This window comes from Dromiciops gliroides, chromosome 1 (genome assembly GCF_019393635.1).
Source record: "Dromiciops gliroides isolate mDroGli1 chromosome 1, mDroGli1.pri, whole genome shotgun sequence".
Taxonomy (NCBI): Eukaryota; Metazoa; Chordata; class Mammalia; order Microbiotheria; family Microbiotheriidae; genus Dromiciops; species Dromiciops gliroides.
In genome coordinates, this window is record NC_057861.1 from 577,810,203 (window position 1) to 577,837,854 (window position 27,652).

Below are 27,652 nucleotides of genomic sequence, written 5' to 3' on the forward strand. Positions count from 1 at the left end.
TCTGTGTTACCCTGGCTAGGTGTAACCTCTCAGGCAATTCTCAAAGACAATAAATTGCAGGAATTTGCCAACTTGGTAGAGAGAGTTCCCTATATCAATGAAATCAGAAGTCTAGTCCCTATCCCTATTGCAATGCATTGAGCAAACTATGAAATAAAATCTAATCTCTATACTCAAGGAGTTTATAGTCTAGTAGGAGTTATAAGATTAGCATGCAAATAAATAAAACAATTTGGAATATGACTATCTACATGACTTTGGGAAAAATCACTTAATCCCTCTGGGGTTCTGTAACATGAGGGAGTTGGACTAGCTGATTTGTAAGACAATTTCTAGATCTAAGTTTATGTGAGTAAATCTATATATCTATGTAAATCTGTAAGACTACAAGGATACAAGAATATAAGCCTACAAATGAGAAATAGTACTGTTGTGGATCAGATTAAGGAAACAATGCTTTTCAACTAGGAGAATCAGAGAAGGGAAGAGGTGGCATTCAAATTAGCCTTACAAGTGGGAATGGAATATGGGAACATGGGAATAGAGTTTCCAAGCTCAGCCATGATACAGAGGTGAGAATCTGTGGGGTGAATTTTTAGGAAAATCCTCCCACTTTTAAACCTTGGTGTTGATATAGGAAAGATTAAATACTAAGATGGAATAACAGATATTTCTAAATAGTCACCATCTCTAATGCAGAAGACTTCCAAAGAGGGATCTAAAGCTCTAACCTCTTTACCCTTTTTGTTCCGCTGCTTCTGGGTCAGGATATCTCCAAGAGGGTGTCTTATCATTATCTCAGACTTAATATGTTTAAAACTGAATTATCCCCCTCCCCCTCCTCCCAATGCTTTCTCCTCTTACTATTTTTTTTATTCCTTTGAACGGCACCACGATTGGATTCACAGGATCACAGGACTAAGAGCTAGCAAGGATCTTTGAGATCATTTTACAGTTATCCAAACTTGAAACCTCTGAGTTATCTTTGGCTCTTTCCTCTTTCTGTAACACCCCCCCCCCCCCCGCCCCGCCTCCAATCAGTAGTCAAGTCCTGCTGATTCTGGTTCTGTGATATCTCTCTCATCCACCTCCTACTTCACATGCCCATGACTACCATCCTAGTTCAGGCCCTCATTACCTATCTCTTAGACTATTGTAACAGTCTTTTAACTGCCTCCAGCCTCTGCCTATCTCCATTTTATCCTTCATATCTCTGCCAGGGTTAGATGTTCCTCCCCATTGCTTTTTGAAAAAGTACAAACCCCATTAGTCCAGCCTTTCCATATTTATTGTGCATTTTTCTCCCTACACCCCTTTAGATTCCAGTCAAACTAGACAATTTGCTGTTCCTGGTATTTTCTTGCTCAAACCTACCTTCATATCTTTGTATGTGATGTCTCTGACCTCTAATCTCTGTCCTTCTGAAAAATCTCAATAGGGTCATATCTTTGCTGTCTCTGACACAATCTCTTCCCTTTTGAAAAACCATAGGATTATAGATTTGGAATTGGAAGAGACCCCAGCGATCATTTAGTCCAACCGTTTCATTGTACAGATGAGGAAAATGAGGATAGTAAAGTAACTTGTCTAAGGTCATGTGTATAGTAAGTACCTGATGTTCTATTTGAACCAAGATTCTGCGATTGGAGTAATTGGGCTAAAAATTTCCTCCGTATCACAAGGCTTCCCCTCTTTTTTAGAAGCTCAGTTTAGGTATTCACTTCTCTATGAAGATTTCTTTGATCTTTCTAGCCGTAAATGAGATTTATTTTCTTAAATTTCTCACACCACTCTGCTAAGATCTTTCCTACATAACTTGTATCATAGTTCTTTATTCTTTATTATTATAATTATTTAATCACCTCTACTAGGATAACAGGATAATAGATCTATGCCCCAAAGGAACTTCAGAGGACATCTGCAAAGCCCAGATTTTACAGATGAGGAAACTGAGGCTTGCTACTTGCCCAAAGTGGTAAGCATCAGGGGAGAATTTTTAACCCAGAGCCTCTGACTCCACAGCTTGTATTCTTTCCACTGGACCATTCTAGACTGTAAGCTTCTTGAAAGCAAGTACTGTCTGTCCCAACAAAGAACTTCAGGACTTGGGAGGAGATAGGCTTTTGTTGCCATGGGTTTTGCCTTCACTGGGTCCTCTGCATCCCAGTAGACAGTCTTTGTGAGTTGCTTCGGCTAAAACAAAACAACAAAAAATTCCTCTGGCATCTAGTGGCCCATTTGCTGGTGATGACGCTCTAATCTAGCTAGTAGTTGGTGTTCCAATAAGAGATACTGAGGTTGCTTGCTGGGTGTTCAATCGAAACCTTTGTAGTCAAGTAGGATTGTCAGAGGTTCTTTTCTGTTGTTTGTAGCTGTCGAGGTCATTACTTGGCTATGACTAAACTACTGGGTTAGGATTATTGTGGAGGGGCTGCAGGTAGCAGGCACTTACAATAGTTGGTGATTTTGGAATTTGTTTGGGTACCATATTCCAGCCATAGTATATCTTTATTATTAGTAGTATTAGGTACTCAATAACATTTGAATAAAGAGCTGTTTAGTGAGAAGCAGTGATCAGGGAGAGACAGACACACACACCCAGACGGAGAGACACAAAGAGTGAGAGACAGAGACACACAGACACAGAGAGATAGACACACACAGACTAGACAGAGAGACACACCAAGAGGCCCTGGGAGAGAGACAGAGAAAGAGGCAGAGACAGAGACAGAGGATGAAAAAGAGAAAAAGATAGAGAGAAGATTGGAAGACAGGAGCCCTGGCCTTTAGTCCCAACTCTGCTTATTAAACATTGTCATGAACTTGATCAAGTCTGAATATCAAGTTCATTTTATGTCAGATTATGTTAGAGGCAGCATGGGCCAGTGGAAGGAACATTGGATTTGGAATCAGAGACTATTGGTTTGAATCTCTGCCCTTTCACTTACTACTAGTGTATTATTCCTCAGAAATTCACTTAATTTTGCTGGACCTCAGTTTCCTTATCTGGAGTTGGACTACATTTATTTTGCAGCATTGTTGTGATTAAGTGGTTAAAATTCTTTGATAAATTTTGAAAAAAATGTAAGGTGCTGTGTAAATATGTATGGTCTTATTATTATCATTAGTAGAGTGTCAGGGTCACTGGAGATGAATGGAAATTTCCTTTTATAGAGAAGTGACAGGTGACATTGATTTGTTTAGAGTCAGTGGCTCTTAAGAAAACAACAGGAAAGCTAGGTCCTCTGGTGGGACAGAAAAGAAATAGAAGACACAATCCCTAAATTCAGAAATCCCCTAGGCAAAATAGGCAAAACATGAACTATGGAAGTTCACAAAGCAGCATATTTGTAAATGAAAAGTAAGTGAACATCTAAATGTTAAGGGGCAAGTGTGTAGAGTTAATGAGGCAGGGGTTTGGAAAAATGAAGGGAGAGTGCATTCCAGGTTGTCGTGTGCAAAAATGAGAATGTTTAAGGCTCACAGAAGAAACACCAAGATGTTCCAAGCAGGAAAATAATAGCAAGAAGGAATCGATATGGCAGAGTACTTTGAGGGTCAGGCTATGGGAATTTGGATTTTCCATGAAAAGCAGTTTTAAAAAAAAAGGCTAAATGTGTGTGTGTGAGTGTGAAGATGAAGAAGGTAACTTTGAAAGATTGCTTTAGCAATCGTGCGTCATGTGCCCCCAGCCTCTGTAGTTGAGCGTGTGAATCCTTTTAACTCTCCCACATTCAACCCCCTTCATCCCTTCCACCCTCCCCCCCCCCCCAACTGCCTTGGTTCCAGAAATTGTCATGCAGTGCCAACTCTCCCTAAACAGCCGTTTCTCATCTTTGCACCGCGAACCCCTGGTGAGAAAGGAAGGCAATGCATATCTGTGCAGGAGTAAAAGAGGGAGGGATGCGTGGTCCTGGGCTGGGGAGGGAAGGGACGCGCTTGCAGATAGTAGCTTTTCAACCCTCTGGCTCCTGAGTTGCTCGGGCTGCTTCGTGGGATGAGAGTTAGAGGGGCGGGGCTCCCGCGCGCACTCTCCCCTCTAGCTGTCCCGGGAACGTTCTAAAAAAGTATCCAAAAGTTCCCCGCCAAGCGCGCCAAAGAGGGGGAAAAAAAGGTGTGGGGGAGAGGAGGGTGGGGGTGGGGAGAGAGAAAGGCTAGAAAAGCGCCAGAGGGCACCCCCGCCCTCACTCACTCGGCGCGGAAGCTCGGGGGCGCATCGCTAGCGACAGAGCTCTGAGCCGCTGCTCCCGCGGCGCCCGCACCTAGTCCTCGCCCTCGCCTCGGGGCTCAGTCCGAGGCCGCGGCTCTCCTGCACCCCGCTCTGCGGCGGAGAGGGTAGGAGATCTCGGGGTGACTTTGGCCCTCTTTCCGATTTAGGAGAGGGATCACCCAATCGTGGAGACATGCCCAACGAGGATTCTTACAGCAAGCCCTCGACGTCGTCCGACGGGCACCCCGGGCCCGCGGGCAAGGCCGGGGGCTTCGGGAAGGGAGCAGGTGCCATGCTAGGGGTGGCCGGAGGCAGCGGCGGCGGGGCCGGGGGCGGCGGAGGCGCCTCGGGCTCGGGCCCAAGCGGCTTGGGGCCGTCGGGGGCAGCAGGAAAGAAGTCTCCGCGCCTGCCCAAGTGCGCACGCTGCAGGAACCACGGCTACGCTTCTCCCCTGAAGGGGCACAAGCGCTTCTGCATGTGGCGCGACTGCCAGTGCAAGAAGTGCAACCTGATCGCCGAGAGGCAGCGGGTCATGGCCGCCCAGGTGAGCCTGGGCAGGAGGCGCGGGGCCGGGAGGGCGTCGGGGCGCCAGGGCGCGGGGCGGGCACGGCCTCTGCCCCGCGCGCGCGAGGTCCCTCCGCGACGCCTCCGGCTCTTTTCTTCCTTTTCTTTAATCTTCTCTTCTTTTCCTCTTTCTTTTCCCATCTCCTTTTCCTCCTCTTCTTTCTCCTTCCCCCCTTTCTTCCGCCTCCTCTTCCTTTTTTCCCTCTCCTTTCTCTTCCTCTTTCTTTCTCTTCCCTTCTACTTCTTCCTTCTTTTCCCGTTCTCTATTTTTTCTCTTCCCTTCTCCTTATCTTCATCCCATTTTCTTCTCATTCCTTCTCTTCCTTTCTCCTCTTCCTATCTCATTCCTTCTCTGTTTTCTTCCTTCTTCGTCTATTTCATTCTCTCCTAGGCTCTATTTCTGTTTTTATTTTATCTTTGGGAGAGAGCGTCAAACTTTGGGGCCAACTTTTGCAGCTCCCTCATTTCATGGGTTTGGGGAGAAAGCCTGTTTTTTTTGGGGGGAAATTTGATTTTAATTAACGTGCCTACTATTATCTGCCAACCCCCCCTTCCCATCTTGGTTCAGTCGGCAGCTGGACACCCGCACACTCCCAAGGGAGGGAGAGCGGACCCCTTTGGAGTCCCCTTATTCAGAAAAAAACCAAACCGCGGTGAATCCCCGCGGAAAGGCTAAGAAACGCCAAAAACCGTTAGAGGAGAGACATTCTTGGCCCCTACATTTGCAAGGGGAAGTGGAGAATTAGGGGAGGTTGGGGGGTGGTGGTGGAGAATGAGCTGAATAATTCGTATTAAAAGCTAAAGTTTGTTCTGCTTCTGTAATAGCCAGATGAAGGAGAAACGGTTTTTGTTTTTTGGTGGTGGTTGGATTTTTTTGGTCTTAGAATGAATAGTGAATGCTTTTTCCCTCCTGTGGATGCAATATGAATATCTTAGCCATTTTGATTCAAATAGAATGGTAGTTTTATTAGGCTTTCTTTGACACGCGACCCCTAAGAATTTATATGTACTTGTTAAACTTTATTATTATTATTTCAATGATCAAACTTGAATTTTTTCCCTCTACTATTTCCCTCCACCCACGCGGGGGGGGGGGGGAGAGGGAGGAGCAAGGAAGAACTCCTATATCACCTTAAGTACAGTCAAGGAACACATAATGATTTATTTTAATGCCCAGTTTAAAAAATCCATATTTGCCTTAAGGATTTTTAGGTATCTTAGGGAAAAAATGTTTTAAAATATTTTTGGAAAATAAAAGTAAAATAAATAAATAAGAATAAAAATATCTTTAGAAATTTAAAGTCTGTTGAAAGATTTGTCTTTTGTGTCATCAGGAAAAGAGCCTGTATTTATATTTACTAAAGAAAAATACATTCTTTCCATGTAGTTTGTGTTTCCCTTTTTAAAGGATATTTTTTGCTCTTAAGATTGAAAAAAAGTATTCACAAACATTGCTACTTTTGATTATAGACTTGTAAATATCCTTCCTTGCAATTGGTTTTAAATGTTATTTAAAATTTGGTGATAAAAAATAGTGATAAAATAAAAAGATGACACACTTATGCCTTTGATTTTGTATTTTAATTTTATTTCAGAGGTATCTTTTACAGATTTTTAATTCACTTTTAAAGTACTTTTTAAAAAATAACAGGATGTCACCCAAATAATGGAAATAAATTATGATATGGTATTTTTTCTTGACATCTTAGTTGATTTCAGTTAATTTAAAATGGTTCATTTAAAGCATTTTTGTAGGCTTTTGTAGATAGAAACAATATTATAGATCTTTACTTATATATCTTAAAATATTGTGGGGATTGTAGCATTTAATTTATAATGTTTATAATTGCTTAAAATAGTCCCTTTCAATATTTTTATAAAGATTTAACATCTCATAAATTTGTTTAGTTTTTAAATAGTAGAATTGCATTGTAAGATATTAGTAGATTATTGAACATCAAATGAAATTATATATAAGTATATATAAATATTGGCTAGAACATCAGATATTATAATGAATGTAACGTATTACATGTTATATATTTGTATATTAGAACGCTGTATGTAATATATAAATTCACAGTATAAATATGTTACACACTATGCATACAATATGTAAATATATTACATATAATATATGCAGTAGATATAATGCATTACTGTTCCTACACACAATGTAGTTAATATAGCAGTATGTAAATATAAATAATAAACATATTACTAAATACATATGGATGATGTATGTAATATTACATGTAATATAAGTGCTTTGCAAACCTTAAAGTTTTATATAAATACTGGCTGCTAGTAGTCTGTGTTTATTTTTGAAAGTGTTTCTTAAGGGGCGGCTAGATAAAAAACAAAACAAAACAAATAAAAGGTAAGTCATTATTCTTCTAAGATTTACAGTTCAGGATTTCCAGAACATTAAACTACTTTTTTCCCCTTGTGTTATGTTAATCCTTAAAAATCCATTTATGAGCACAGGACTACTGGGACACCTATGTGGCACAGTGGATAAAGCCCCAGCCCTAGATTCAGCAGGACCTGAGTTCAAATGTGGCCTTAGACAACTTGACACTAAACTAGCTTTGTTACCGTGGTCAAGTCATTTAACCCTTATTGCCCTCCCCCAAAACAAACAAACAAAAAACCCCAAACAACATGACTACTGTTAACAGCTCACAGTTCTCTGTATTTTAAGGTTTAATAAGGTTTTTTGAGCGTGATACCTCTGTGATGCTGGATAAATAATATTTTATATTTTTCTCAGATGGGCAAAATGAGACTCATGGTCACATAGCGTAGGAGCAGGATTTGGAACAAGGTCTCCTATACATGATTACATTCTTGAACTTTTTCTTCTCCATCAAATAGTTTCTGCTGATGAGAATTATGAAAATTTATGTTAAAAATCTCATATAAGTGTACATTTCTGTATTAAGCATTATGTCCACTTCAGAAAAGTTAGTCAGACACTTGACACTTCCTGGCTGTGTGACCCTGGGCAAGTCACTTAACCCTCACTGCCCCACAAAAAACCCCAAACAACCAAAAAACCAATTTTAAAGTGAATCATTTTAAAAATTAAATAATACCTGTAATTGCTATAATTTATTAGATTTCTTGAACTGGCTTCCAGATTGTTCTTTAGCTCCTTCTTGATCATTTTGATTACCCCCAGACCCTACCCCCTTATAGCTCAGGTGGCATAGTGGACTTTGGAGTCAGAAGACCTGAATATAAATCCTAACCCTGCTCCATCCTTAACTTGTGTGACCATGGAAAAGTCTTAGTTTCCTCTTGGGTAAAATGGGGACAATATACTTACACTACCTATATTTTGAGGAAGATGCTTTGTTAATTTAAAAAGTGGAGACATCCTTAAAAGTTTATAATATATGTGTAGAGTACACATTTTTCATTTTAACTGGGGTAGTTTTATTTAAATTATAAGTGTGTATATATAAAATTATGTCTATGATATCTATTTCTATATATAAGTATATATAAATTATAAGTATAAATATGAGCATATCAGTTAAGGCTTAATTTTTGAACTTTAAAAATTCTTTTGAAAAAAATTTGCATAACTATTATATATTTAAAAGGAATAGCAAGTTGTACACAATTGCTTTGAAGTTTCATGTGCAATTATCTTTTTTATTATTCTATATTATTGAAAGACTAGTTTTATTCCATAAATTAAATTAAAATTTTATTTATTTAAAAAAATTTAAAAATTCTATTGAGATAATAAAATGCTGGTGGAACCAGTCCTTTATCATGATTTTATGGTCAGTCTTTTTACTTGGATATATTTCCAAAAGTTTGTTGTGAGGATAAAACAAGGCATTTATTCAGATACAAGGCATTATATTATTAAAATATTTCTTTACAAATGGGACCTACACAGACACTCAGATTCCTGACTTTCTACTGCTACTGACTGGTAAAGTATACCATAATTTTAAATTTAGAAGGATTTAGCACTAATTTAAAATTATATTTTCCATTTTTTAAAGCAGGATCTATAACTGGTCTCTCTCTGTCTTTCTAATGATTTTGCCCTGGTGTCTTCCTTGTAGCATCTGGGGCTTAGGACATGATCTAATACTGATTCTAGGTTTGGGGAGTCCATTTTGAGCATTTCTATAGCCAAGCATTTTTTTCCCTTCAAGAGAGGACAACTAATAGAAATAGAGAGCCCTGTGGGTGGGGTAGCTATGATAATTAATGTTTCTATCAAGTCTTGATACCTGTCTCCAAACACCAATTTTCTTTCTCCCACCTTGGTTGAAGACCCTTTAATATTTTAATGTGGGTACTATAGAAGATTTTTTTCAGTACAGCAACTTTTAGCACTTTTCATGTTTTCTATTGTAGTTTGGGGCTCTTTCCCACTTTGCATCATCAGAGCTAATTCCTAAAACCAGTCCAAGAACTGGAATGGACCTCAAGGAGGTCGGCTTGTTAATTTGTACTTGAATACCCTGGCAAGTGGTAATAAAATTTCTGTGATTTTGTATTTCTTGTCCTTTTGCTCATTGGTATGTTTTGGCTTATAAGACATCTTTAGAGAGGTCATTTGGTTCACTCACTTAATTTTACTGATAGTGAAACTGAGGCATAGAGCGATGAAGACTTGCCTAAAATCTCAGGGGTGGTAAATAGCAGAGCTGGGAATCAGAACCTAGGACCTCTGATTACAAATCCATACACCCCTCTGCCTTTTCTTGCTTTAAGAGCATAGGAAAAAATGTTATTAATAATTCAGAAAAGAAGATTCCAGAGCAAAGTTCTTTTTTTTTTTTTTTTGGAGGCAGTTGAGGTTAAGTGACTTGAGGCTGAATATGGACTCAAGTCCTCCTGACTCCAGGGCCAGTGTTCTATCCACCTAGCTGCCCCCAGAGCAGAGCTATTTTCTAGTAATAATGAGACAAAAAATTGTTTTATATATCATTTCTTAGGTCATTTGTTGTTCAGTCATTTTTCTTTTCTTTTTTTTTTTTTAGTGAGGCAATTGGGGTTAAGTGACTTGCCCAGGGTCACACAGCTAGTAAGTGTTAAGTGTCTGAGGCCGGATTTGAACTCAGGTCCTCCTGAATCCAGGGCCAGTGCTCTATCCACTGTGCCACCTAGCTGCCTCTTCAGTCATTTTTCAATTGTGTCCTACTCATTGTGACCACTTTTGGTATTTTCTTGGCAAAGATTCTTGGAGTGGTTTGTCATTTGAAAGTCTTTCCCTCTATCCCTAATCCCTTTCTCTCCCTAGGTGATTTTGCATCCCAGTGACCATCTCCCTATCCCCAGGCAAAACTAAAACTGAAGTAAACAACCCTGCTTCCAGCCATGGTCCAGTCTCCTTACTTCTTTCCTTTCCCTTTTCCTTCTTGCTGTGCCCTTCAATCTAAATCAGCTCTGGAGAGAAAGGCTCTATTAGCAATCATTTATATCCAGTATGAATTAGGATTAGTGCCAGTGGATTTGCATTTTAAATTTTATCTTTAACCAGTGAAGATCACTCTATATCAAGAAATTATGAGTCCTTAAGTTGCCCCTAAAATCAAGTGAAGTGGCAGACACTGACCTTGTCTATACTATATATGTATATATGTATGCATACATATATATACACACCTATCTCATCCTCCTTAGAGGAAGGCTTTTATTTTACCATATTATATTACATTATTATTAGCATCTGGTGGCATAGAGAGTAGAGTGTTGTTGACTTGGAGTCAGGAGACCTTAGTTTGAATCCTATCTTAGATGTTAGCTGTAGGACCCCAGACCAATCATTTTCCTCATCTGTAAAATGGAGGTAATATAGCAGTTCCCTCCCAGGATGTTTGTGAGCACCCTATGAAGTAATATATCTAACATATAATATCTTAGCTTTGCTGACTTTTGTGTGTGTGTGTGTGTGGGGGGGGGCAATGAGGGTTAAGTGACTTGCCCAGGGTCACACAGCTAGTAAGTGTCAAGGGTCTGAGGCCGGATTTGAACTCAGGTACTCTTTTTTTTTTTTTTTTGGTGAGGCAATTGGGATTAAGTGACTTGCCCAGGGTCACACAGCTAGCAAGTGTCTGAAGCTAGATTTGAACTCAGGTCCTTCTGAATCTAGGGCCCATGCTTTATCCACTGCTCCACCTAGCTTCCCCTCAGGTACTCCTGAATCCAGGGCTGGTGCTTTATCCACTGTGCCACCTAGCTGCCCCTAGCTTTGCCAACTTTTTAGTGTTATGTGAGTGCTAGTTTTTTCTGTGCCCTTGATCTCTTCTTTACCCTAAGAGGACCCCCATCCCATATTCTTTCCTTCTCTAGTAGGATCTTCAGTTTATACCACTCAATTGACCGCTTCTTTGTCTCAAAATCTGAAAAATTGTTAGCTTGACCCCCTTTAGCTACAACCCCAATTCTTGGATTTTTTTTTTCATTCTATACTTATAGGTCAGTTACTTCTATAACTCATTTCTCTTTTAATCTCTTGCACATGCTTCTGTCCCCATTACTAACAGAAATGCACTTTGTCACAAGTAGGTTATCAGAGACCACTTTAATGTCAAAAACTAATCATACTTTGGGGGGCAGCTAGGTGGCGCAGTGGATAAAGCACCGGCCCTTGATTCGGGAGTACCTGAGTTCAAATCTGGCCTCAGACACTTAACACTTACTAGCTGTGTGACCCTGGGCAAGTCACTTAACCCCAATTGCCTAACAAAAAACAAAACAAAACAAAAAGCTAATCATACTTTTCTCTGTCTACCTTCTTTTTGCCTTCTCTGCAGTACTGATACTGCATTTATGTCTTTGGTGACATTTATCACAGGCACTCTTGTATTTATGTACATGGATTCCCCACCCCTTGCTTCCTTCATGACTTGCTTCCTTCTCTCCTTTCCTGATCATCCCAGCTACCGGTGGTTTCTATCCCCTAAACTGCCTTTAGTTATTTTGAATACACTTAAGTAGTAAGATGTGTTGTCTTCCCCTATTGGATTAAGGCTCCATGAGAGCAGATTGTTTTCCTTCCCTGTGTGCAGAATTGTAGTTGTAGATTGGTGCCAAATTAATCTTTTGTAAATAAACGAAAGAGAAAATGTCTATAAAGGTAATGCACCTCAAAATGTTAAAAATAGGTGTACTTACAACTTGCTTTCTTTTTTCTTAATTTTCAGGTGGCACTGAGAAGGCAGCAAGCCCAGGAGGAGGAGCTTGGGATCAGCCATCCTATTCCCTTGCCCAGTGCTGCAGAACTACTTGTGAAGAGAGAAAATAATGGGAGCAGCTCCTGCCTGATGTCTGAAAGCAGCAGCCCCACCCAGGCCCCAAGCACTCCAAGTACATCTTCAGGTGATCTCTTTGTTCAGTCTCATCCTTTCAGACATTAGTTGGTGCTCAGAAGAAGGGAGCAAAGTTTGGGCTTTTTATTTTTAAGATATAAAGGAAGTGCTAAAATTGAATTACTGAAGGGGCAGCTAGATGGCGCAGTGGATAAAGTACCGGCCCTGGAGTCAGGAGTACCTGAGTTCAAATCTGACCTCAGACACTTAACACTTACTAGCTGTGTGACCCTGGGCAAGTCACTTAACCCCTGCCTCACCCCCCCCCCAAATGAATTACTGAAACTTTATATGAATCAAAAGGGTTAGTTCATTCCCTCCCACCCTCACTCCAACATCAACCATTATTCTTTTTAAATTTTTTTTTCCTAGACTTGTTTTTGGTAGCCTCTTTTAAAAGACATGGTAATAGACATTTCTGGAAACAGACCAAAAAAAAAAAAAGAAAAAAGAAATAATCCCCACTCATAAGGAATATACATTCTAATGGCAGAGATAAAGCATATACAAACACATATTCAGAAAAAAGTAAGATAAACAAAATTGTAATGGGGGCCTAGTAGCTTCCATGTGGAGGATTGCATTAAATCAAGACAACTACACCTGTTTCTATAGGCTAGGCTTTCACTGGCTAGCAAGTAGTTGGGGTCAAGTTGTAATGGGCTTTGAAGTCAAAATAGGATTTAACATTTTATACTAGAAGTAATAAGCAGTCACTGGAGTTTACTAAATAATATGGTCACATCTGTGCTAAAGGAAAAAAATCCTTGGGAATTGTGTAGAGGATGGGTTGGCATGAGGAGAGGCTTGAGGAATAAAAGAGGCAACCATCTATACTATGGAGAAGTTTGTTCTTGTTATGGTCCCATTACTTCTTAGAGGAACTTCTTTAATATGTATAATGGTTTAAGGATATTCCAAATTGTAGGCTCCATTAAACTAGATTTAGTCACTGAGGGGAAAACCGAGGGAACAAATTAGATGTATAAATTCTGTCCCACAAAATGCCTCCAAATCATAATACAAGTCTTAAAATGAAGGGGTCCCTAAAGAAGAGATATAAGAAGACATCTTCCTCCACTTTTTTTTTTAAGTGAGGCAGTTGGGGTTAAGTGACTTGCCCAGGGTCACACAGCTAGTAAGTGTGTTAAGTGTCTGAGGCTGGATTTGAACTCAGGTACTCCTGACTCCAGGGCTGGTGCTCTATCCACTGCGCCACCTAGCTGCCCCTTCCTCCACTTTTTACAGAAGAGGGGAGGGGTCCATGGCTATGGGACACAATATAATTTCATGGTTTTTAAAAATGTTGCTTAGTTTTTTCTTCATTGTAAGGGATGGCTCTCTGGGGACAGGATAGAGAGGGATATAGGGGTAAATGTAAACAAAACCCCAAAAGAAATCAATAAAAAATCTATTTAAAAAAACCAAAATTTGTTTACAAAATAATATTAAAGAACTTCTATCCTTCCAAAAAGAATAGAAGATTCCCTAACAATGATACCCCTCCACCAAAGAAATCGGAATTATATATACCATTTTTAGTAATTCATGAAAGGATAACTACTGAACATTATCAAATAATGTTCATAGAAACTTTTAATCTTCATAACATCAGACATGTACAGTCTTCACTTAAGCAATTCTTCTAAAGAATATTTACTCTGGCATCTATCTGTTCCCTTCTTACTACTTACACAGTCACCACCTTTTGTTATTATTTAGTCGTGTTCAGTCATGTCTGACTTTGTGACCCCCTTTTGGAATTTTCTTGGCGAAGTGGTTTGCCATTTTCTTCTCCATCTCATTTTACAGATGAGGAAGGTGAGACAAACAGGATGAAGTGACTTGCCCAGGGTCAGTAAGTGTCTGAGGCCAGATTTGAACTCAGGGAGATGAATTTCCCTGACTCTAGACCCAGCATTCTATCCCCTGTGACACCTAGCTGCCCCATCTTGGTTTAGGGCCTTATCATCTCCCCTCACGATATCTAATTGTTTTTCCTGCCTCAAGCTTTTTTCCTCCACAATTCACCTTCTATACATCTACCAGAGTGATTAAAAAAAATCACAGGTCTGACCATGTTATTTTCTTGTACTTAGTCATGTCCTGTGGCTCCCCACTGATTCTAATAGAAGCTAACCAGTTTGAAATAGTTTGGTTATGGAAAGTGGTTTTGGGGGTTTAGCCTAGGGAGATAGATCTGAATAAAGAGGGAAGAACAAATCAGGAGGGTTGGATAGAATTGTTCTTTCCCAATGCAGCATTGTAATATTGAGGGCAGAGGTGTTAAGGCTGGTTTAGTGTAAAGTTAACAGCAGATTTATAGTCAAAAGACCAGTCCTGAATACATAGCTGTATAATCTTAGGCAAGTCTTTTCTCATCTCTTGACCTCACAGTTGTAAAATAAGGGCATTGAATAGATAATGTCTAAGCTTCCTTCCTAATGTATTCTGTGATTCTGAGAGTGGAACTCACTGCTCCCTGGAGACAGTAGTAGTAGTAGTAGTAGTAGTAGTAGTAGTAGTAGTAGTAGTAGTAGTAGTAGTAGTAGTAGTAGTAGTAGTAGTAGTAATGATAATAATGGTAATAAACTCTTTACAGATATCTCATTTGACACAACAATTTCAGGAGGTAGGTACTTTTATGGTCCTTATTTTGCAGTTAAGGAAACTGAGTCAAGCATCAATTAAAGCAACTTAACTGCCATTTAATTCTGTTTGTCTCAGTTTCCTCATCTGTATAATGAGCTAGAGAAGTTAGAAATAGCAAGCTACTCTAGTATTTTTGCCAGGAAAACCCCAAATGAGGTTATAAAGAGTTGGAGTACTTTTAGGTCTTGCTAATGGAGGAAGAGTGTGTCAAGGGTTGGTTTCCTACTCAAAGCTTCAGGAGTATTTAGAAGAGGTTTTTTAGGAGAAATGAAATTTTCAAACATAAACTCTGGCAGAGCATATCATAGGCAGTGATAGGGAAAGTTACAAACTGGAGGCGTGGGGGCAAGATGGAAAGTTCAGGGTCAAAGGAGGGTGACCATATTCTCTCTCCTTCTGGAGCCAAAGGACCTTGAGAATTTTTAAGGCAGTTTTATCCTTTGGTTTCAGAAAGAGAGCTTTAGAGTAGCTAACTCAGGTAGAGAAATCTCTCTATAGGGAAGTGATCCCCATTCTTCTCTGCTAGCCAGAGCATTATCCACATGAAGGAGCCCCAAAGGGGGGACCTTAGGATTATAGACTTAGAGCTAGAAGGGACCTCACTGAGTCTAACCCATTCATTTTACAGATGAAACTGAGGCTCAGAAAGGTTGCCCAAGGTCACACAGCTAGTAAGTGTCTGAGACAGGATTTGAAATTGACTCTAGGCTGTGCACCCTATCCAGTGTGCTGCCTGGCTGCCCCTAGCTGCCTTTATTTGCCACCGTTGGCTATATCAGGAAATCGTAGGAGAGTTTTTTTTAACTTAATGAGATTGATAATTTTGGGGCCTTGTTGAGATGTGAACAAAGTTGAGAAATAAATATCCACAATGGAGGGGGCCGCTAGATGGTGCAGTGGATAGAGCACTGGCCCTGGAGTCAGGAGGACTTGAGTTCAAACCTGGCCTCAGACACTTGACACTCACTAGCTGTGTGACCCTGGGCAAGTCACTCAACCCCAATTGCCTCACCAACAAAAGAAAGAAAGAAATATCCACAACAGGAGCCCAAAAAACCAAGATTGAATTTGATGAGAGTTCATTTGGGAATGGAAGCCATATGCAGATTGATGTTTTTTCTCCATAGGTAGTAAAGCCAATTTTTAGCGTTTTTTGAATATAAAATTGGGGAGTTCCAAATTTTCTCCCTCCTTCCCTCCTCTCCAGCCTCCTTTAGGGTGCAATTCCCTAAGGTAAGCAATTTGATATGGGTTATCTATGTGCAATCATGTAAAATGTATGTCCGTCTTAGTCATGTTGTAAACAAAGAAACAACAAAAGGAAAACACACAAAAAATAAAATGAAAATAATATGCTTCCATCAGATTGCTGTTTTTAATACAGTAACTTCTTTAACTTGGGAAAATCTTAGGTCAGTTGCTTTTTGTCAGGGATCACCTAGGTACAGTTGGTTTTTAAAAAACTGTCTGAGGTAATTGGTTTTTTGAAACTCGTCTTTAAGTAGGGAAATAATTAAAAGAATATAGGGAAAGTGGTTAGATTCATTTATCTGAAACATGATTTTAGTTGATACCTGGTAATTTTATTAGATTGAATAAATATGGATTGAGTGATTTCTCTGTTCATAGTAATTTTATTACTCTTACCAGCTCAGATTGGAATTGTGCTGGGAAAGAAAATCACTTTTGCGTCCTTGAAGCCATTTGGGATAGAATGCATCTTAGAGACTTTTTAATCTAACCTCCTTTTTGTACACATGATGATACTAAGGGTCAAAGAGTGTGACTTCCCCAGTGCCATACAGTGGTTGAGCTGGGATTTAAACCAAGCCCCTTGACTCCAAATCTAGTGCTCTTTCAACAGTTTTATTTTGACTGTTAAGAGAATATTCTTTGATGAAAAATTATGGGTTGTTTCTTTTGATTATCATATTGTCAGAGTTCTAAGGAGTAGGTAAATTAGATTTACCTTTCTGTTATTTCTTTTATTAGAGAGCAGATGTCTTTGAGTGAGTTTCTTTCCTATCTTTCTCAAACACTGGTCAAGAGTTCCAGAAGACTAAGAGATGTTCTTATGTACTTCATCTTCCAAGTTAAAATTTTATCATAGGGCAAAGTATGGGAAGGATTTGTGATTTCCTATGAGGAACTCCCTCCACCAACTTAGCAACCTTAATAGATAAACCCTAGGGAGTTGTCTGAGGCACATAGAAAGGTTAAAAGATTTTCCTGTGGTCCCAGCAAGTAAATGGCATACAGCAAGATTTGAACACAATTCTTCCTGCCCCCAAGCCCCTTGGTGTCTTCCTTATAATACAATGCTTCTCTATTTGACATATTTTAAAAGAAATTGCTACCCCAATTTAGCTGTGGAACATTTCCCATTCATTGGTATTAATTAAGTTTATAAGTTAGGTAAGAAAAGCCTTTAAAAAAAGACGACTATTCCTGGACACCAGAAAGAAAACAGAACTATAGATATAGAGATAATAATTTTTATTCCAAATTTTGATTTATCTCTAATTAGTTCTTTCCATGTTGTCGTATATGCAATTTATAGCTTTAAATTTTATTGTAATGCTTAAACATTTTTTATTTAGGAAAGGCAGTGATATTTCCATTTCTCTCCTAATTATTTTTCTGGACAACTTTATGTATTACTGACACCCTCGTTTTCCGTTTCATCTTTTCCTCTTCCCCTATTCCCTATACCTGCAACCAGTGAAATGCAGCTTCATCTGATTCTTAAGCAGAAGGGTCTTTAACTTGGAGTCCAAGGACCCTAAAGGAGTTCATGGCTCGTCCATGGCTAGAGTTCAGGAGAACTGTGAAGCTGCACAAGAAAAAATTACATCTGTATTTTTAATGTCCTTGTTTCCTTCTGTAATCCTATGTGTTTCATTTGTGCTTTTAAAAACACTTTTCGGGGGGCAGCTAGGTGGCACAGTGGTTAAAGCTCTGGCCCTGGATTCAGGAAGGACCTGAGTTCAAATATGGTCTCAGACACTTGACACTTACTAGCTGTGTGACTCTGGGCAAGTCACTTAACCTTCATTGCCCTGCAAAAAAAAAAAAAAAGTCCTTTAAAAAGACTATTTGGAGAAGGGGTCCTTATGTTCTATCAGATCACCAGAAGGATAGAATCTCTGGTCCAAAAAAATGGTTAAGAACCCCTGCATTAGCAGATGTGCATCTAATGCTTTGGCTGCCTATTTTTCTTGCAGACTGTCACCTGAGATTAAAAATGTTGGTCATTTTATTTGCAGTCTGTCTTCTGTAGTACTGGACTTCTTTTTAGGAAGAATGGGAAAAACTTGGTGGTATTTGGAGCTTTGTAGGTTTCCACATTGGCCTGGTTGCTCTTGATGCTTAGTGGCATTTTTATTCTTCCTGTGAAAATGAGCAAAATTCCTCCTTCTGAACCATAGGAGTGTCTAGAAAGGGCAGGGATGAATCTGAAGTTATGATGGAGTCCCAGAATGGGTATTAGAACTGTCCCCTTAATTTCTGGCATTTGTGGTAGTTAGTTATTTATCACAGTTTTTGGATGCCTGGAATGGTCCAAATTCTATGACCTCCTTAAGAAACTTTTTCCCCTCCTTCTATTCATTGTGAGTGAAACCCTGAATGTTATCTCTGTGCCCTCCCTTTGGGAGCATTCTGGGCTTCTGCAGCTGCCACTCCCCTATTCCCCCTGATGAAACCACCTCCCACTCACCCTGGCCTGCCCTCTTGGCAGCCAGAGCCTCTTCCTAGTTCTGCTCATCTCTGTTGCTTTGGCAGAATGAGCTCAGTTTCTGACATTTGATGAGGCTTCTCTTTAAAACTCCGTTTATCTCCATTTGTCCTCTGTATACCCTTCTATTCAGGGTGGGCATGTGGGGATGGGAAGAGAACTTGGCTAGTATTGGACCAGGCTCCTTAAGAGGAACGATTGTTTCATTCAATGCATTTGCATTCCTGGCACATAGAAGAGTTTCTTGCACATCGTAGGTGCTTAATAAATGCTCGATTGATTCACTAATAAAAAATTTGGTTTCTTGGAAAAACATTTTTTAAAAGCCCTCTTAATGAATGAAGTTTTTACACAAATTAATGCACCATTTCAGTTTCATGTGGGGGAAAATCAGCTTTCTGCATACATTCAAATGAATTATCAAAACATTTTCAAAAAAACTGTCACAGCATTTTCACTAAGATTGATTGTGGAATTTGTTTTCCTGGGAACCTGTCCACTAATGCTTAATTGGTTTTTTGATTGTATGAGAAGCTTCTGAATTCAGGCAGAAGAAACACATTTTGTGGCCATGTGGTTTAAAAAAATTAAGTACAAATCTGAGCATTCCTCTATTTTAGTTTTTGAAATGAAAATAATTCACAAAGAGTCACAGAAACTCCACAAAATAATTAAATAATTTAAAATTTGAATGTAATAAAGAAGGTACAAAAATCATTAATGGTCTTTGATAAGCCACTGTTTTGAATCTATGTCAAATTATGCTCTTTGAAAGTCTTTATAAATGGCTTTTTAGGGGTTTGGGAACCGAGGCTGTGCCAGTGGTTTGTTTAAGTATGGAAATTGGTGATGATCTGTGTCCTTTCATCAGGTTGGCCATCAGGTGATGAAATTTTAAGATCTGTGAAACAGACAAAAATACAAAATTTTGTCCAAAAGCCTTTTGCTATCCCTGATCAGTGATTAGTCAATAAATCAATCAACTAGCATTTATTGAAGGCCTCAGTGTTCAGGCATTTTGCTAATCTAATCAAGTGAAGACAATGAGCATCTATTAAACACTACACTGTGTACCAGACACACTCTTGCAATCCCTGTTCTCGAAGAGCCTACATTCTTCTGAGGTGGCACAATTAGTAAACAGCTAGGTACATACAAGATGCTAAGAGAGTTATGCCTTAGGTGATAGAGGAAAAAGTACGAAGACTGAAATAACCTGCCACTGGGTACCTTGCAAGACAAGTTCATATATGTATCATATACATAGAGAATAAATTATAAGGTAGTATGTGAGGAAGAACATGTAGGAGTGGTTCAAAAAAAGAGGGAGTTCGTGGCATGGGGGTTAGCTAGTACAAAGACTAACTCCGGGTATTGAAACTGGAAGCTAACAACTTGCCACATACAAGGGAGTATCATAAATATTGAAAGTTAAAATGGTTTCTGACCACAAGCAGGATAAGAATTGAATTGAGGAAGTCAAAGGAAACAGTGGAAAAAAAGAATGATTATTGATGAGCAGCTGTGATCTTGGCCTGAACATCTGAATGAATAAGTTTGTGGAAAAGAAATAAGCATTTACTCTGTGCCAAACATTGTGATAAGTACTGGGGATACAAAAGTGAGGCAGTCCCTGCCCTCAAGGAGTTTATATTTTAATAGGGAGAAACAACATTTAAAGGAGTGCTGGTCAGGAAAGAGAGTTTTGGTCTGGGGAGTCATAGAGATGGTAAGTAGAATAATAGACAAGGGTATTCCCATCCTTTTCAGAGGTAATTGTAGTGTTACTTATATTTGATTCTAGTTAGTTCTCAGATCAAGAGGCAGAAAAGGCAGGAATATGGTATGGGTTTTGTGGCAGAGCCAAAAAACAAAACACCATGGAGCAGGATGAAGAAGAGGATGCATAGTTTTTTGGGGTTTTTTTGCAGGGCAAAAAAAGTGACTTGCCCAGGGTCACACAGCTAGTAAGTGTCAAGTGTCTGAGGCTGGCTTTGAACTCAGGTCCTCCTGAATCCAGGACCAGTGCTTTATCCACTTCGCCACCTAGCTGCCCCCCCACCAGCATTTATTTTTAATGAAATTGTATGGAGAGCTTTTGTAATTGCCTTTATCCCTTGTTTAGTTAAGAATTCACCTCCTCCTATGAAAGGTACCTGATCTAGTTCTCTTCTAATTTTTTTAAGATATGGTATGAGAACATTTTGTATATATTGGGAAAGGTGTTGGTCTAGATAGACCTAATTAATGCCAGACTGGAAAATAAGACCTTCTTTCTTATGTAATTTTATATGTTACATTTTACTGATTATTGGGTTATTGAGTTGTTTTTTTTTTATTCTTTCTTGTCTATCCTGTTCTACTGGGTAATTGTTTTAAAATAAATTTAAAAAATAAACTTTTGCAAAAACATTTTTTCTATTTTTTAACCAGTACCAAATAATTTAAATCAGAGGTGTCACACACTTGGCCTGGGAGTGTTATTCTGACTACTGCCTGAACCAGATTAAGATCTGGCAGCTAGGTGGCGCAGTGAATAAAGCACTGGCCCTGGATTCAGGAAGACCTGAGTTCAAATGAGACTCAGACTCTTGACACTTACTAGCTGTGTGACCTTGGGCAAGTCATTTAACCCTCATCCCTCCCCCCCAAAAAAAGATCTAATTGGGAAAGATTTAACAAAATAAATGAAAATACAATAGAACATAGATAATGTTAATATTTGTTTTATTTTTTAAATCAGTATGACATGCCCTGGATCCTTATGTATAGTTTACTGGCCCCACTTCTATTTGAATTTGATAATACTGCTTTAAATGATTACTGCTTTTATTACATAGTTTAAGATCTGGAAGTGCTATTTATCTTTTATTCCTATTACTTTTTTCTCCATTATATCTCTTGATATTTTAAATGCGTTGTTGTTCTTATTGAATTTTGTAATTTTTGTCAAACTCTGCAAAAACTTCTTGATAGTTTATATAACAGATAATTTGCTGTATTCTGGAGTCCTTTAACTAGGATTTTATTTTCAAATGAAAATAGTTTATAGTTATCTTTTTCTGGCACTAGGACTATATTTGTCTCATAAAAGAAGTTCAGTAGAGTTCTTTCTCAATTTTGGAGAATAATTTATATGGTATAAATGATAACTTCCAAAATTTTATAGAATTTTTTTGTTGAATCAAATGTTTCTTCTCATCCCCCCCAAGTAGGTTTTTTTTTTTTTTTACAGCTATAGCTACTTCAATGTCCTCTTTTTTGGGGGGGGGTTGTATTTAAGATTTTTGGGGGAGTTTTCTGTTAAATTGTGTATTTTAGATTTTTTACCATAATCCTCTTTTTTTTTTTTTTTGTGAGGCAATTGGTGTTAAGTGACTTGCCCAGGGTCACACAGCTAGTATATGCTAAGTGTCTGAGGCTGGATTTGAACTCAGGTCCTCCTGAATCCAGGGCCAGTGCTTTATCCACTGCGCCACCTAGCTGCCCCCATAATCCTCTTTTGATTTCTCCGTTTTGATGGCATGTAATTATATATAATTGGTTCTAATTCTTTTTATTTCTACTTTGTTGTGATTTCACCTTATTTACTTTTTGGTTTGTTTTTTTTGTTGTTGTTTTGTTGTTTTGTTTATTTTTTTAGTGAGGTAATTGGGGTTAAGTGACTTGCCCAAGGTCACACAGCTAGTAAGTGTCAAGTGTCTGAGGCCAGATTTGAACTCAAGTCCTCCTGAATCCAGGGCCGTTGCTTTATCCACTGTGCCACCTAGCTGCCCCTTCACCTTATTTACTTTTTATTTTGTTAATTTACTTTTCTTCTACCTTTTTAAAAAAGCAGTTTGGCTAAAGTTTATTAACTTTTTTTTTAGTGTTTTCAAAGAACCAACTTTTACTTTTGTTTCTCATTTATTTAGTCTTTTGGTTTTCAAGTGACCTATTTTCAAGATTTATTCTTTGTTTTTATTTTGGTTTTGTTCATTTTCTAATTGTAACATTTTAATATTCAGTTAACTACTCCTCATTTTTCTATTTGTCAATGCATGTTTTTAGAGTTATTTATAATTTTTCATCTGAAGAATGCTTGAGCTGTATCTCAGACATTTGTGTTTCATTATTTTATTATCTTTCATATAGCTATTATTTCTGTTGTTCATTCTTTGAGTCATCCTTTAGCATTTCTTGTATTTATTTTTAGTGAGGCAGTTGGGGTTAAGTGACTTGCCCAGGGTCACACAGCTAGTAAGTGTTAAGTGTCTGAGGCCGGATTTGAACTCAGGTACTCCTGACTCCAGGGCCGGTGCTCTATCCATTGCGCCATCTAGCTGCCCCAGCATTTCTTTTTATTAGATCTTTTGGTTTTTCTTATACTCCCTGAATTAATTACTATTTTTATTTCATTATGGTCTGTAAAGGATGGGCTTAATATTTCTTCTGTTTAATTTATTTGCCATTTCCTTGTGCTTTTGTACATGATCTTTTTTTGTAAAGGTACCATGCAGTTCTGGTAAACATGTATATTTTTAATAACGTATAGCACTTTAAGGTTTACAAAGTATTTTATATATATTATCTCATTTGATATTCACAACAGGCTTGTGAGGTAGGTGCTATTATTTTATCATCGCCATTTTACAGATGAAGAAACTGAGGAGTTAAGTGACTTTTCCAGGGTCACATAACTGGTAAGTGTAAGAGGCTAGGTTTGAACTGAGGTCTTTTTACTCCAGGTCCAATGCTCTATTTACGGCTCCACTTAGTAACGATTATATTCTTTCATATATAAATATATAATACATAGTCTTTAATGTTCCTATTTAGAAGATGCTATAAATCTTTTATTTCTAGATTCTCCATGTTTGTTCAGAGCTATAGTATTCCTTTTTTTATCTTACTGTTTGATTTGTCTAGCTCTCAGAGGAACATTAAATAGCCTCTTACTATTGTATTACCATCTGTGTCTTTGCAGATTGGTGAACTCTCCCTTTATGAATAATATTGGTACAAATATGTTTAACATTGGTATTGGTTTAGTATCTATAGTTCCTTTAAATGCAACATAATTTCCCTGATTATCTTTCAGCATTGTGATCTATTATTTTCCTTTTTCTAATAATATGATTACAACTTCTGTTTCTTTAGGATTTACTTGATGAAGAGTAAATTTTGTCCCAGCATCTTATTTTCACTCTGTTTGCGACTTTGTCGTTTAGATTTATTTCTTGTAAAAAATAGATTGGGGAGTTTTGTTTTCATACCCATTTTGCTACTCATTTTCTTAGGAATGTTTAGTCCATCCTCATTTAAATGTATGATAGTTAAGTTTATATTTTCCTTGGTTTATCAATTTTAAACATTTTTTTAAACTTTTGAATTTCAAATTTCTTTCCCTTCCTGAGATGGCAAGAAGTTTAATATAGGTTATACATATGCAGTCATGCAAAACATATTTCCATATTTGTCATTATGAAAAAATCACAGACAAACCCCCTCCCCCCAAAAAATAAACTGAAAAATAGTATGCTTCTATCTACATTCAGACTCCATCCATTCTTTCTCTTGGTGTGGATAACATTTTCCATCATAAGTTCTTTGGAATTGTCTTGAGTCAGTCTTGTTGAAAATAGCTAAGTCATTCACAGTTGTTCATGAAATAATTCTTTTTACTTTGTTCAGTGTTCTCCTGGTTCTACTCACTTCACTTTGCTTTATTAGTTCATGTCTTTCTAGTTTTTTCTAAAATCTGCCTGCTCATCATTTCTTATAGCACAATAGAATTCCAATATATTCACAAATCACAACTTGTTTAGCCATTCCCCAGTTGATGGGCATCCCCTCAATTTCCAATTCTTTGACACCACAAAAAGAATTGTGATAAATATATTTGTCCCTTTCCCTTTTTTTATCTCTTTGGGATACAGACGTGGTAGTGGTATTTCAGGGAACTATTCACTTCTTTCAAGTCAATAGTTTTTGTCACTGAGGTTAGTTTTGCTTCAACTCCTTGGTTTAACCTGTGGCTTTATTCACACAGGCTTTCTTCCCCCTGTGTCTCCTCCATCCCCCCTTTCTTATTTTCTTATCTTTACTTAAATTGTTAATTGTTAAATTTTAGTTATCTGTTTCTTCCCTCCTTTTGTCCATTCTGTTTCTTTTCTCCATTGTGCAATTAGTTAAAAATCTCTGCAACTTTTTAGGATCCTTGGTTGTTTTTTTCTCTTGCATATTTTCCTAAGAATTTTTTCTTTGTTTTATTCTCTTTATTCTTTTCCTTCCTATCCCAAAATTTTATTCGATTTCTTGAATTTTTCTTGCTTTAATCTTTTCCCCAAATCACGCTATTTAGGTCTTGCCCCATACCTTCTCCATGACTCATCTGTGGGTACGTGTCCCCTTCCATTTCAGGCATAACAGGAATAGCCTTCACGAAGGCATAGAAAAAAGTGTGAGGATACCGGTTTGGCTAGTCCCTAGAATGCATGAAGGGAAGTAAAGTATAATAATTCATCTGTAAAATGTGACCTTCATTCAGAGGTGTACTAGCATCAGCTTGAACCAACTGGAATCTGATTGTTAAATTTTCAGTATGAGCATTTGCACCTCAGAAAATGGCAAATGCTACAAATTAAGACTTGATTTATTGTTTTGCTGATTGTCTAGACTTAAGAAAGCAATGGAAAAATATTAATAATGCAGATAAAATTTAAAAGTGTGTTGTATGTACTTTTTTGTGGGGTGAGACCTGTTTGTTAAATATTTATCAGGGTATTCCTATAGCCTAATTCCAGTCAAAGCTAGATATATCTTATTTGAACTGCCTAAAAGCCTGGGTTGCTTTCTAGGGTTCTGCAAGTTAAAGAAACTTTGACAATTTATAGTACAGTCTTTTCATCAGCTACATTATGAGAATATTGGTGACAGTACACAAGATCTTTTTGGGTTTTTTTGTTTTGTTTTTTTAGTGAGGCAGTTGGGGTTAAGTGACTTGCCCAGGGTCACACAGCTAGTAAGTGTTAAATGTCTGAGGTCGGATTTGAACTCAGGTACTCCTGACTCCAGGGTCGGTGCTCTATCCACTGCGCCATCTAGCTGCCCCCTAGTACACAAGATCTTACAAGAAGATGGCCCCAAATTAGAATTTATCAAGATTATTTGAAATAGGGATTTATATCTATCATCAGCTATGAACCTGTGTCTATTATGTCTTTAGATATTAGTTACTACTAGTATGAAGCCATCATAGTTAACAAGATTTCTAAAAACTAAACTTTCTAAAAACAATGTGGGTCTTATCCTTAAAAAAAAACCAAATCCTTGGAAACAGAATTTTCAAACCTGTTTAAAAAGCTTTCAAATGAAGAGTTTCTGTGGAGTTAGGGCCATTTTTCACTCATCTTTCTCCTCCCCCCCCCTTTCTCTCTCTCTCTCTCTCTCTCTCTCTCTCTCTCTCTCTCTATATATATATATATATATATATATATCTCTATCTCTATCTCTATCTCTATCTCTATATCTATATCTATCTATCTATCTATCTATATACATAGTTTGCCTAAATATATATACATATATGTATATGTTAGAATGACATCAGGGAAGATAGAAATTTGCTAGCTGAATTTCAACAAAGGTATCTTAAATTAAGATTTAAAAAAATAATAAAATTCAGACATATTGCTGCCACTAAAATCATTAATAATATTTTTGGTGAGAGATAAAAGTTATTTTTAAACCAGTAAATAAAGTAAAAATTATTTAAAATTTTTTATGTTTATCTCATCTTTTTAAAATATCTGATCATTGCATATATTTTTTAATGTAAATGATGTATATGATATACAGTAGTCATGTATATAATTTATAAATAAGTATGAATATTTTGGGGGTCCATGATAAAAAATATTTAAGACAACTGTCTTAAGACTTAAATTGGAGATTGATTATATTTTTGGACATGATTATGTCTTTGGATAGTGTTTTCCACACTGTGTGTGGACCCCTTCCTTGACCCCTAAACAAAACAGAAAACTTAGTGGCATGAAACATGACAGTTGTAATGCCTGTTATATTTAGGGAAACATTTTGAAAGAAAAACTGCAGCTAAATTTTCTTAGACACAGTTAGATGGATGGAAATGATGGAAGGACAGGTGGACATTTATTAAGGACTTACTGTGTCTAGCACTGTGCTAAGCTTTGGATACGAATATAAGCAAACAAGACCCTCCTTCAAGGAGCTTGCATTCTAATAAGGGAAAACAATACATAAAGGGGAACTGAAAGGAGTGCAGAGAAAGGGCGGTTTTCTAGGAGAAAGAGGAAAGACTGGCAGAGTAAGCTGAGTTGTGAGTGAAGTGAAGCATAGATAGTGGGGGGGCAGGGCTTAAAAGTGATTTGGGTCAGGATTCGCCCATCAGGAAAGTAGGGTTTTGGGACAGATGCTTCTCTAGAGCAGAAGGGCTGTTCGTGAGAAGAGGAAGTTCAGGGAGTGAGTTGATCCATGAGTAAAGTGAACATGGCTGGATCTCCTGAAATATGTTAGATTGTTCACTTTGTTCATGAGAGAAGTAGAGTTCATGTGACATTGCTTGGGACTTTGTAGATTTTTCCTTATTGCAAATGTGTAACGAGATGTAGCAGGGACTTTTTTCTTTTATACTTCATCATCACGTGTATTTTGCAATGAAAAAGGAATAGTGTTTGAAGGAGTCACACAAATCATCTAGGGAGTCAGAGACAGGCTTTCTTCATTATAACCATATTATTGACAGGCCAAAAATATTAGAGTGCCTTAGAAGGCTTGAGGCAATTTTTCAGACCTCTTATGACAGACATTTCTTCTGTGGTCACAGAAAATTGGCTATATCATTTTTTTCTTTGTAACTTAAAAAAAGTAGTTTATTGTTAATCTTTTGTACAGTTAAGAGAAAAGACCTGGGGGTGGTGAAAATGGACTTTTGTATAATATGATGTCAGTTTAAAAAGGGCAACTTAATGGGGCAGCTAGGTGGCGCGGTGGGTAGAGCACCGGCCCTGGAGTCAGGAGTACCTGAGTTCAAATTCGGCCTCAGACACTTAACACTTACTAGCTGTGTGACCCTGGGCAAGTCACTTAACCCCAGTTGCCTCACTTAAAAAAAAAAGGGCA

General features: G+C 37.9%; 1 protein-coding gene across 2 annotated transcripts in view; it reads left to right on the forward strand.

The window, feature by feature from the left end:
• The first annotated feature begins 4,403 nt into the window (after window positions 1–4,403).
• DMRT1 (doublesex and mab-3 related transcription factor 1) overlaps window positions 4,404–27,652 on the forward strand; it is a 144,745-nt gene continuing 121,496 nt past the window's right edge. Inside the window, exons 1-2 of one of the 2 annotated variants that reach the window (XM_043977576.1) lie at window positions 4,404–4,754; window positions 11,956–12,130. In XM_043977576.1, coding sequence (XP_043833511.1) covers window positions 4,404–4,754; window positions 11,956–12,130 — 526 coding nt within the window. The remainder of the gene's footprint in view (window positions 4,755–11,955; window positions 12,131–27,652) is intronic. The other variant, XM_043977578.1, reaches the window with a different exon arrangement.